Source organism: Gracilinanus agilis, chromosome 1, assembly GCF_016433145.1.
Source record: "Gracilinanus agilis isolate LMUSP501 chromosome 1, AgileGrace, whole genome shotgun sequence".
Lineage (NCBI taxonomy): Eukaryota > Metazoa > Chordata > Mammalia > Didelphimorphia > Didelphidae > Gracilinanus > Gracilinanus agilis.
Genome location: NC_058130.1, coordinates 709832317 through 709844631, shown reverse-complemented (window position 1 = coordinate 709844631; position 12315 = coordinate 709832317). Strand labels below are relative to the sequence as shown.

Sequence of the window (12315 nt, the reverse complement as noted above, 5' to 3'; positions counted from 1 at the left end):
CCTGGAGTGGGGCGAGGAAGGGCGGGGTCAGGTGAGGCCGGGGGCTGGGGGGGGTTCGGGGAAACTCGTTGCCAAAGGCTGACGGAGCCCCACCCCCTCTTTAGGCTCCGGATCCCGGACGATCGGAAGACTTCGTGCACTATCGCACCTGCAAAGTTCGGGCGCTTCGAGCAGCGCCCCTAGAGCGGCTCGTGCTGGAGTTGGTGCGAGGAGATCATGAACAGGACCCAGCCTTCGTGCCCGCCTTCCTGGCCACACACCGTGCCTTCGTACCCACCGACCGTGTACTGGGGCTCCTGTTGCAGCTTCGGCAGGCCCCGAGACCCCGAGGGTTGGTGCGGTCCCCTCTCAGCCCTCTTCTTCCCTGTATCTCCCTGCTCATCCGCCAGGTTCCCTCCCGTCCCCTTTCCCAGTCTCCCGCCGGGCCTTCTTCCCACTTCTCCATATCACAGCCCGTCTCTCATCAACTCCTCTCTCTCAACTCCAACGATCACTCAGGCACCCCACGGTCCTGCCCCATGTCTTTCAGGTTAGCTTCCCATCCCTATCCTCATGTTAAGGAAACCTCCCTCCTTCCTACTATCCCTTCTCTAGTTCCTCCTTCCAGGCAAGACAGTGGCCTCTCTCCCCGTTTAGGAATGCTTCCCTGGTTTGTTTTGTTGTTTTGTCCCCCCACCCCACCCCCACCCCCCAGGGAGAGACAGGAAGAGGAAGGCCAAGGCCACTTGGATGGGAGCCAGGAGCAGGAGTTGAGGTTGGTACCCATTTTTCCACCATTACTCTGAGCCCCAGGGGTCCAGGGACTATGGCTGGGTCAGGGGTTGGGATTTGAAAGATTGGAGGCCAGTGACTGGGTTGGAAGTTAGATTTGAGAAGTCAAGGATTGGTTCTGAGAAATGAGTGGTTTGATTTGAAGAATTCATCGCTAAAAGATAGGCAAGGCCTGATGTTAGACTCTGGCTCCAGGGCATTGATATCTGTGCTGGGCTCCTGGCTGCTGGATCACCCCCAGGACTTCAAAGACCCTCCTACCCACTCCAACCTGGTCCAGGTTTGTACCTTTCTGAGGTGGGCAGCACCAGGGGGACCAGAGAGCCAGGAAGCTGAGAGGCTGCTGAGGCACTTCCAAGAGGAGGAAGAGGAAGAAGTGGCCAGGACATTGCAGGAGGAGGAAAAGGGGACCAAGGAGGCCCTAGAAGTATCAGAGCCTTCTCATGACGGTACTTTCCCTCCTGCCACCACATCCAACCCCTTTGCTAGTGGGGTTGCCATTCTAGGAGACTGGATTGGGGGCACTGGCAGCTAACTAAAAAACCAGGATCCATCCTTCTTCATTCTCAAATCTGTATAGGGCAAGGGGAGACCTTTCTTTTTTCAGGAGTGCCTCTGGGTGAAGTCAGAGTAGTGGAAAGAAGACATTATCTTATAGGACAGATAAGCTGGGTTTTCAGTTCCAATTCTGATACCTATTAGTTGTGTGACATTGGATAAGTCACTTTACCTTTGATGTGCCTCATCTTTCGCATCTGTAAAATGGAGACAATACCTTGCCCCCTTTATTCTTCAAGGCTGTGGAAAGGAAAATGCTTTACTAATTGTAAAGTACTTCAGGAATATTACATTACCATTACTAATGCTGTTGTTCAAAAAGTTAACAGTCCCTCTTCCCACCAGGATGAAATCATAGGATCCCAGGATTAGAGGTAGAAGGGACCTTTGCCAAGATCATATAGGTCAATGCCCTCATCTTACATTCAATTAAACATGTCTTAAATGCCTCCTTCCTATGCCTAAGGCAGATGAAGAAAATGCAGTTTCAGTTTAATGACTTGCCCAAGTTCTCCCTGCTAATAGCAGAGCTAAGATGTGAACTCAGCTCCTCTGATTCCAAATCTAGAGGTTGCTGTCTCTATAGCACTAAGCTTCTTCTCTACAGAAGACCCTGTAAAGAAACCCTTACTGGTTATAAAGTATTGCCTTTGAGTTGTTCACACATAAAGCATATATACCTAATATCCTTTTTCTATGATCAGGTTGCATTCTGGGACACAATCCCTTCTAATTCCCCAACAATTCTCTCCTCTTCCTTATGTCTTCTTTTCTCTCACCTCTACCTGGCTCATATTCTGGGCTCACATCCGTGTCAGAGACTGACTTTCCTTGGAGACCAATTACAGCTAAAGGAAGGTGGCCTGAATTTCCTCCTCCTACCCTGTCCTCACCCCAATCCCTCTGGATCTTTCCCAGCTGTAGAAGAACCTTGATGCCAAGGGTGAACAGCTGTCCACTTCAGACAACTGTGGCCCCTCCACAGGGATGAAGGGGGCATTCTCTCCTCATTTTTAACTCCCTTTGCCCAGAGTCTCCAGGCTCAGAGGACCCCCTGGAGGAGGAAGAAAAACAAAGAAAGAAGGGCCCAGAGCTTCTGGATTTTGGTGTGGATGAGATAGCTGAGCAGCTGACCTTGATGGATATGGTGAGGGTAGCCTTCAGCCCTTCCTCTTGGTTCTGTTGACTGGAATAAGGATAGGGTCTGTTACCTTAGCTTTGGGGAGAGCAAATTTCAAAAGGTTTGGGGGGTAAGAAGGGAAATTGGCTTCCATGGACTAAAAAACTGTCAGAGAAGATCGGCCTAGTAGTAATGAGAAAACAACATTCCCAATGAAAAAGAAGAGAGGATGTCTGTAGAGATTGCTATGGATGGATACACAGGAATTATTTGACCATTTGAGTTATTTAAGAAGATTTTATAGAAGATAGAAATATGGCTAGGTAATAAGAAGTGGATTTTAAAGTTACTTAAGAATCATGTTGGAGGGACAGCTAGGTAGTTAGAGAGCCAGGCCTAGAGATGGGAGGTTCTGGGTTCAAATCTGGTCTCAGACACTTCCTAGCTATGTGACCCTGGGGAAGTCACAACCCCAATTGCCTAGGCTTATGCTTTTCTGCCTCGGAACCAATACTCAGTATTGATTCTAGACAGAAGATAAGGTTTGTTGTTGTTTACAGACTGTTGAAGCACAAGAGTTCAGAATAAACAGAGGCTGGGGAGGAAAGTTAAGGTCATTTAGACAGGCTTAAGGATTGGTTTTTTTTTTCTATATCAGGAAAAAGATAAGGATCAGGAAAGGGATAGAACTGATGCCTGAGAGGATTCACTCATAGAGGGCAAAACTACTCAACTGGTTTCTTTTTATATATATAAAAGAATGTTTAGACTAAGAGATCTAGAATTGGCTTGTTAGGGGGCTTAAGTCCAGAAAAAGGCTGAAGAAAGTAACAGAACATCAGTTTTTATTGAAGAATTCTAGACACACTATCAGAAGATAATAGCTAGCATTTATATAGTACTTTAAGATTGATTAAGTGCTTAACAGATAGTATTTTATCCTTTCAACAGTTCTGGGAGGCTGGTACCATTATTCCCATTTTATAACTGAGGAAGCTAAGGCAGAACGCTTATTTGAATTCAGATCTTCCCAACTCCAGCCCAGTATTCTATTCAGTATACCACTTAGCTTCCACCAGGATTACAGATCATAGAATTATAGCTGAGGGATATCAGAAGTCCAACACCTTCATTTTATGGATGAAAAGAAAGGCCAAGACAGGTGAACTGATTTGCCCGAAGTCGACCAACGAATAAGAAGCAGAGGCATGTGGAGTAGCTGGGTGGCTCAGTGGATTGAAAGGCAGGCCTGGAGAAAGATGATCCTGTGTTCACATTTAGCCTTTGATACTTCCTAATTGTGTGACCCTGGGCAAGTCACTTAACTTCATTGCCTAGCCCTTATTGCAATTTTGCCTTGGAACCAATACAAAGTATTGATTCTGAGACAGAAGGTAAGTTTAAAAAAAAAAAAAAGCAGAGACAATATGAACTCGGCTCATCTCATATCTGGATTCATTTCCAGGAATCATTGCTTAAGCTGTAGACAGTGATAAGTTAAAAAGGGCAACCAAGATGGTGGTGAAGGACCCGAAACTGTCTTATGAGATCAGTTGAAGGAATTAGAGGGATTTAGCCTGAAAAATAGGAGACTTAGGGACAGACATGGTCACTGTCTTCAAGCATATAGTGGAAAGAATGCTAGATTTGGTGTCCTGGGTTCAAATTCCAGCTCAGTCACCTCTGTGATCTTGGGCAAGCTACCACCTCTCTGGGCTTCAGTTTCCTCATCTAGAAAGTGAGGGGGTGGATTCTCTGCCCCTCGAGTTCCCTTCCAGTTGGAAATCTCTGATCCTTTACAGTATTTGGCTCTATGATCACTGAAGTGCTTGTCGCTAGGGAAAGGGACTGGCTATGTTCTACTTGATTCCAGAGCGTGATACTAGGAGCAATGGGTGAATGTGCAGAGGCAGGTTTGACTTAATGTCCTAACAATTGGAGCTGTCTCCAGGTTAATGAGCTGCCTCAGGAGGTAGTGAGTTCCCTCTCACTGGAGGGCTTCAAGCAAAGGCTAGAGGACTACTTGACTAGAGGGGATTCGGGTATGAGCTGAACTGGGTGGCCCCTGAGGAATTTTCTAAATTAAGATCTGGTTCGGTAACTGCTCCCTTAACCCCTTCCTCCAACCCTGTGGGACAGAATGATGGCATACTCCAGACCCTTGTCCTTTACCCTGATGGCCAGGGAACACCTGTCCCCAACCTCGGACCTTGATGGAGTAAGGGCACTTCCCTGGCCCTTTTGCCCCCAACCCTAATGTAGAGGGCAAGGATGCTTGCCTTCTTCATCTCTTGTTTGCACCTCAGAACCACCCTCCACTTCACACATCCTCAGGGTCCCTGGGGAGGTGGGAGATTCTGCAGGGAAGTCCTTATGTTCAGTTGTATCTCTCTCTACCTATACCCCAACCCCCAGGAACTTTTTTCTCAAGTATGCCTTTGGGAGTGCCTGGGTTCTGTGTGGTCTCATCGGGATAGAGCAGGGGGCCTTGGGAGTGCCCCCTCTGTCCGTGCCACTGTGGCCCAGTTCAACGCAGTAACTGGCTGTGTCCTGAGTTCAGTGCTGGCAGGACCAAGCCTACCCCCACCCCATCGAGCCCAACGCCTGGAGAAGTGGATCTTCATTGCTCAGGTGTGATGCTCTACATAGCTGGAAAGCCCCCAGGGGCTGGTGGGGGTGTTCCAGGGTCTTCAATATAGACTAGCAGGAGATATATATATATATATATATAACATGGCCTAGCTTTTCTCACCCAGCGCTGTAGGGAGTTGAGGAACTTTTCGTCACTCCGGGCTATTCTATCGGCGCTGCAGTCCAACCCCATATACAGACTCAAGAGGAGCTGGGGAGCTGTGAGCAGGTGAGGACCTTCGGGAGTGAGAGGGGAGGAGTGGGTGTGAGCGAGTGAGCCACTGAGAGGCCAAGGGAGGGGGCAACCTCAGGGAAGACCAGCTGGGGACCAGGTTAGTTCTCTTCCTCCTGACTTGATCCAAGATTATAGACGGAGCAACAAAGGGACCAGATTAATTCTACACAAGGGTGGGGATAGATGGGGCTAGGCAGAAACGCTACAGAACTGTTACTAGGAACAGGACCAGAGTGGTTCTGCTTGACCTCAGAGGATAGAACTAAGAACAACTGGTAGGAAATTGCCAAGAAGCAGACTTGGGGTTTGAGAAGTTTCCCCACAAACTTAGCCATGCAAAAAGTTCAATGAGCTGCTTAAGGAGAAAGGGACCTCCCAGTATTGGAGCTCTTCCCATGGAGGATACATCTCTCCTCACTGGAGATGCTGTGGAGAGGATTCCTTTACAGGTAGTAGTTGTTCAAGATGACCTTTGACATCCCTGCTGACCAGAGGAGCACTATGTCACCCCTGACCTTGCTCCCTTCCTCCTCACTCTCTCTATCCTAGGGAGCCGTTGTCCATGTACCGGAAACTCTCAAATATTTTCTCTGATGAGAATAATCACCTTAACAGCCGGGAGATCCTCTCCCAGGTACAGAAGGGCCTTGGACATTAGAGTCCCTGAGGTGGGCGTACCCATGCTGGCTGGGGATGGAAAACACCTAGAAGACAATGAGTACCAGGGTCCTGGAGGGTTATCACTTTGTAGCAGGCTTAACTTTTATCAGCCCGGCACATAGTAGGTGCTTAATAAATATGAGTTGACTTGAGTCTGGTGGTATATAATGCTCAGGGTAGTAGACACACGATTAGCAGTACACTTAACCAGTGTGAGTATGAATAGCAGTAGCCTCTCTAGAAGCCGTGATGAAGGTCTGGAACCTCCTCTAGAAGAGATACAAAGGCAGGCAAAAACCACTTGATAATTCCCCAGTAGCCAGCGTCAAGGCTCAGCCTTAGCAGCCCCTGGTGGGCAAGCCCTTATTCTTCATGTTTCTCATTCTTGTCTCATTTGACCTTTCCACAGAGGAGGAGATCCTTGAAATCTCCATCTGTCCCCAGACTATTGTTTTTTTCCCCATTAAGGGACCCTCTTCCTTCAGCCTTTGTGGCTAGACCTTTAATACCCAAAACACAGGTTTCCTCCCTTTGGGGGCCCTGGTCTGGCTGTTGGGAAAAGGGACTAATCCTACCCAGGGTTCTATCCTTTGAATTCTCTCTTTACCTCGTTTCTACCCCAGGAAGAAGCAACCTTGATCTCCCCTGAAGAGGAGACAGCTCCAGGAGTTCCTCCCTTGGTAGGAGACTATATTGGACTTGAGGAGGGGGCAGGCCGGGGAAGAGGGCTACAAAGAGACAGTCCTGAGAGGAGAGGGCCTGAGATGGAGTAATGCAACGCAACGGGTAGGGCTAGGGTTGGGGCAGTAATACTGGAGGGAATTGATCGAGTTTCTGATCAGTTCCAGAAAGTTCCCCCCGGGCCTATCCCCTACCTGGGTACCTTCCTCACTGACCTTGTCATGCTGGACACAGCACTGCCCGACCTACTGGAGGTGAAAGTCTGGCCCCTAACCCACTTCGAAATCCCATCCCCTTGTCCGTTCACTGGCATCCTTGCTCATGAAACTTTTCCAGAAGCCTATGGCATCCCCTCCCCTCCCCCAACTGCCCTGGATTTGGAGTAAGACCACTGGGTTTGGATCCAAATATCACTTTGTTATTGATGTGTCCTTAGGCAATTCTGTTTCCCTCACTGGGCCTCAGTTTCCCCCTCTATAAATTGAAGGGGGGTGGTACTAAAGTTCCTTCCAACTATAAATTCTATGATCCCACCATCTTTGTTGTCTTGGGGACTCTGAGCTCAGGCTTGCTTCTCCTCCACTACCCCCAGGGAGATCTTATCAACTTTGAGAAGAGGCGAAAGGTAAAGGGGCCTGGGCAGGGGGAGAGGGGGAGGGGTGTGTGCAGGGTGATGAAGGGAACTAGAGACTCTGGGACTGGGTTATGGGAATGTCTGGGAGGGGGGTAACGGGGTGGGGTGGGGAAGGAGAGGGGGAGGGAAGGTCTAGCAGAAAGAACCTCACTTCCCTTTTCCAAGGAGTGGGAGATTCTGTCCCGGATCCAACACCTTCAGCGTCGATGTGTGGCCTATAACCTACTATCCCGGCCACCTGTTCTTGCTGCCTTCCGGGCCCAGCGACCCCTCAGTGAGGAGCAGAGGTGATTCTTCTGACCCCCTGCCTCTCCAGCTTCTTCTCCACCTCCCAAGTTTCTGATCTGCCCCCAGACTAAGCCTCTTAGGCAATCTCCTTTTTGGATTAAGTCCAAACTCTTTTATTTATTTGAACCCTTACCTTCCATCTTAGAATCAATACTAAGTATTGGTTACAAGTCAGAAGATCAGTAAGGACTAGGCAACCAGGGGTTAAGTGACTTTCCCAAGGTCACACAGCTAGAAAGTGTCTGAGACCAGTTTTGAACCAGCATGTCCAGTCTCTAGACCTGGCTCTCAACCACTGAGCCCCCTAGCTGCCCCTAAATCCAAACTTTTGATCCTGGCATTCAAGGCCATCCATGGTTCCTACTCCAATCTACCTGGTTAACTATTCAAACCAGGCTTCTCCATTCCTTATTCTTACTTTGTTCCTTCCTGTCTCCATGCCTTTGTTCAAGCCTGCCACATGCTTGGAATAGATCCATTCTCTTCCTCTCCTCCCCTTACTTGGATATGGAAATCCCTTGATTCCCTCAATGGTTGACACAGGGGCTGCTGCCTCCAGGAAATTTTATTGGCTCTCTCCTGCTGAAAATGCTTTTTTGCCATCTCGCCTTTCAAAAAGCATTTTGCCTGGCCTGGATCCCATGCATTTCTCTCTCACTCTTCTATATATGCATCTCTTCTAAATGAGCTTTAGGTGAGGCTCTGTCTCTTGTCTCTGTCCCAGGGTGCCCTGCATACAAATAGGCACTCCCTAAATGGTCTTTGTTGACCATTGATTCTGTTGCTATAAAGAACTTCCAGTGAGGAAACTTCCTCCATCAACGCTGATCGACATATGCTCGATAACTTACAAATTTTAAGAGGAAGGACCTAGAAACAGGAGATCCTGGGATCAAATCTGGCCTCAGACACATCCTAGCTGTGTGACACCCTGGGCAAGTCATTTAATCCCCAATGCCTAGCCCTTACTACTCTTCTGCTTTGGAACCAATCCTTAGTATTAATTCCAAGATGGAAGGTAAGGGTTTTTTTAAAGTAGATAAATAAAAGACAGGAGGTAAAGGTTTGAAAAAAAAAATTGTCTGGGAGCAATGAGATATGTAAAACAAATTGTCCAGAGGCATTTAGCTAGTGTGTTTTTGAGACTGGGCTTCTTCCCTGCAGTACCCCACACCCTAAACACAATTTCAACAATGTCTAGTGTGTACAGTGCCTCATACTAGGCTCTGTTCTCCCTTCCCTCCCTAGGGCTCACCCAGTCTAGTTTAGGGAGAGGCTCCAAATGCACATAACAAAGATGGTTTATGTTAGGTATAAGCACTGTACTATTTGAAGTGTGAGGGAGAAGGTCCTTACTGATTGAGGAGTGACTTCCTGGAAGCGGTGGTATTTGAGTTTAGATTTAAAGTATGGAAAGAAACTCAATGGAAGAAGGTAAAGGATGAAAATGTAGAAAAAGATAAAGGAGGGAAGTTTAGGCCCATGCGTGGTGCCAGGGGTTAGCGATTCCTTGCTTAAATTGGAGCACGGAGTGGCCCTTAATGTGCTATAGAAATGGAATTATTGTGGGAGATGGCAGGGAGCCAGTGAGGTTTGGGGGCAAAGGCAGGGCACGATGATTAGATGTTTGTTAAATGAGTTAATTGACTTGTTTTCTTCTGATTCCAAGCCAGTCTCTGATCGGATCCCCATTTCCTCATTCCCATCTCTCCCAGTTATCGCCTGTCCCGGGTCATTGAGCCTCCAGCTGCCTCCTGTCCCAGCTCCCCCAGGATCCGGCGACGGATAAGTCTTACTAAGAGACTTAGCGCGTGAGTCAGTTTGAATCTTAGGGTGGAAGAATGATGAAATAATGGGGAGAGGGTCGGGGGCACAGGGACTTTCCCTGAAGCCACATCTGACCCTTCTCTCCCCATGTCTCCTCTTAGGAAGCTTTCTCGGGAAAGAGGCTCATCTCCGAGCCACCAGCCTGGGGATCCCCCCTCTCCCAGCCCCAGGTAAAACAGGTTTGGGGAGGGTAAGGGTTGGAGGTCAAGATGAGGACCTGGAGTTAAGGGAATAATGCCATCTCTGGTTTTTGTGTCTCCTGTAGTCCCTCTTCAGGTTCCTACCCACCCAGCCCAGGAGATGGGGACCCTCCAACCACCAGCCCTCCTCCATCCCCAGGTGCAACTGGTCTGGGCCACAAGGTACATGATCTCACCTATGTACCAAATTGTGTCTCTCTTCAAGGAGGCAGCCTGAGTACAGTGGAAACTACTTAGACTGGGAGTCAAGAGAGCTGGGTTCTAGTCTTGACCCTACCACTGACTGTATGATCTTGAGCAAATCATTTCTCTGGTCTGGGTCTCAACTTCCTCACGTGTAAAATTGGGGACACCAGTCTGGCAGGGATGTCGTAAGAGGCTCATGTAAAGAATGGAAAGGGGGTGGAAAGGAGAGGGGTTGCATATGTTTTAAATGTGATGGATACCACACCTAGGAGGTGTACTGGACACCCCCGAGACCTATAACTTCCTCTCCTGGCCCAGGGCTCCCTGGAGCTGTCTCTGGGAGCCGAAGCTCCTGAGCTCCAGCAGGCCCCAGCCTCTCCTGGAAGCAGCGCCCGAACTCCCCACCACCCAAGGCAGCAGAGCCCGGATGCCTGTGTCATCAGAGTCAGCATTGACCATGACCCCGGGAACCTGTATCGGAGCATTTGGGTAAATAAGAGGGGCCCAGTCTATATTAGAGCAGCAAAGGGAGAACAGAAGGGAGGCTGTCTCCATGGCTAGGATCCTCCCACCCCTGCCACTGACCCGTGGCACCCTTCCCTCCCTGTGCCTGGCACCTCCCCCTCACTCCTTCACTTTCTCGCCCATTCTTTCCCCACCCCCAGCTCACTAGTCAGGACAAAGTCCCAGGTGTGATTCTCCGAGCCCTGCAGAAGCTGCACCTGGGGCAGCCACAGCCCCGTGACTATCAGCTGTTCCAGGTCTTGCCTGGGGACCGGGGTGAGTGGGTGTGAGAGCCCCCGGGGACTGTGGTGAACCCAGGGCATGGGGTGGTGGCTGGAAGCTACAGCGAGGCAGGGCTCTAGCCCTCCAAGAGGGCTTCTGGCAGAACCCCAAATCGCTTGCCCTCTGAGGGAGCCGCCCCAGGCATGCCCTTCTCTGCTCCAGAGCTGCAGAGATCCAGAAAATTCAAGGGCAAACAATTCTGGCAGAAAGCCACTTCAGAGTGGGTGGCGCTAATGAGGGGGAGGGAGTTAGTTGCCAGCCCATGTCATCCCGAATGCTGTACCAGACCTGGCATCAGAGGACCTATCTGGGTTCGAGAGCTGGTGCTGTCCCTTTTATGAGCTTGCTTCAGAGACTCCCCCTCTCTGGCCTCAGTTTCCTCCTCTGTCAAATGAGAGCCCAAAGGTCCCTTCAACTGCAAAATCTGTGATTTTCTGACCCCATTACGTAAAGGGAAAAATAGTAACTCCACAGAGGAGGGAAAAGGCCACAGGGTAGGTGTTCACAATTTGATGCAATTTGATACCATGTGGGCCTTCCACCCGCAGAGCTCCTGATCCCAGACAACGCCAATGTGTTCTATGCCATGAGCCCGGCTAGCCCCAGGGACTTCGTGCTTCGGAAGAAGGAGGGGGCTCAGTCACCACCCTGATGACTGCTCTCCTTCCTGGCTGGGGAGCCGTAGGCTTGGACCTAGCCGAGGCTGAGGGAGGATCTCCCATCCAGAGGCATGCTGAGGCACTGACCCCAACACGATCCCTGGTGCTCCCATACCTTATTGTCTGTGTCCTCTTTGGGAAGCTGGAAGGGGAAGGAGACTGGTCAGGCCACTAGATGGCAGCTTGCCTAGGGTTGGATCAATGGACATGGAGACGGGGACCCTGACATGGCTTTTGGGTGGGAAGGGAAGGGTTATATCTGGGAGGGCCCAAGACCCCTTTTTCTGCCTTCATCCTCTTCAGATGTCTTCTAATATTAACCCCTGCAGGAAAAAAAAAAAAAAACAAGATTGGAATTTTAGAAACCTGGCTGGTGGGGTGGGTTAACAAGAAGTCAGACTCTGCTGCCTTTCTCTGCCCTCCCTGCCAGCTAGCCACCCTAACCTACGGGCCAGGCTCCAGAGTTCTGTTCTCAGAGACAATTGGCTCAAGGGTTACCATGGGAAAGAACTTCAGTGAACGTCTTGTCTAGAGTGTTCCTGAGCAAAGAAGTTTGCTGTGGTATTCCTCCCTAAAATGTGATCTAGCCTTGTCTGGGAGCTCTTCCAGTGAGGAAAAACCTTCTGCTTTACATCCCCCTCCCCAAATCCCTTTTTATTCTTAATCCAATTTGGTGGCATTTTTCTTTGTATTAAGCTTAAATCTGCCTTCCTGTGGTTTCCATAACTCCTAATTTTGCCTGATGGGGCCAAGCCGATCAAGTCCAATCCTTCCTCCATCTGCTAGCACTTTAGTTAAGATGAAACATATAGTGCCCATTCCCCCTAAGTTTTCTCTTCTCCAGGAAAACCTCCATAGTTTCTTCAATCAGTTGTAGAATGACAGCCTCTTGTCCCCATCCCCTGCCTTATCTCCCTGGTTACCCTCTAGGACCCTGGTGTTGGACCTGTGGCATGCATGCCAGAGGGGGCACTCGGATTCCTCTCTGTGGGCACGCCTGCTGTCACCCCAGCACAGCGTTTAACAGAGTTCATTACTAGAAAGCCAGAGGGATGCAGGGTTGGGCTGCTCCCCTTCTC

The 12315-nt window shown here is 49.5% G+C and overlaps 1 protein-coding gene across 2 annotated transcripts in view; it reads left to right on the top strand.

Moving 5' to 3' along the window:
* RGL3 (ral guanine nucleotide dissociation stimulator like 3) overlaps positions 1–11350 on the top strand; it is a 16634-nt gene extending 5284 nt beyond the window's left edge. The window contains exons 3-19 of one of the 2 annotated variants that reach the window (XM_044670240.1): positions 105–331; positions 695–754; positions 967–1220; positions 2361–2476; positions 4865–5080; positions 5206–5309; positions 5865–5949; positions 6599–6655; positions 6818–6910; positions 7249–7281; positions 7456–7577; positions 9294–9389; positions 9507–9575; positions 9671–9767; positions 10110–10280; positions 10457–10571; positions 11126–11350. In XM_044670240.1, coding sequence (XP_044526175.1) covers positions 105–331; positions 695–754; positions 967–1220; positions 2361–2476; positions 4865–5080; positions 5206–5309; positions 5865–5949; positions 6599–6655; positions 6818–6910; positions 7249–7281; positions 7456–7577; positions 9294–9389; positions 9507–9575; positions 9671–9767; positions 10110–10280; positions 10457–10571; positions 11126–11229 — 2019 coding nt within the window. In that variant the 3' untranslated portion in view covers positions 11230–11350. Of the gene's footprint in view, positions 1–104; positions 336–694; positions 755–966; positions 1221–2360; positions 2477–4864; positions 5081–5205; positions 5310–5864; positions 5950–6598; positions 6656–6817; positions 6911–7248; positions 7282–7455; positions 7578–9293; positions 9390–9506; positions 9576–9670; positions 9768–10109; positions 10281–10456; positions 10572–11125 lie in introns of those variants that run through there. The other variant, XM_044670247.1, reaches the window with a different exon arrangement.
* The last annotated feature ends 965 nt before the right edge of the window (positions 11351–12315 follow it).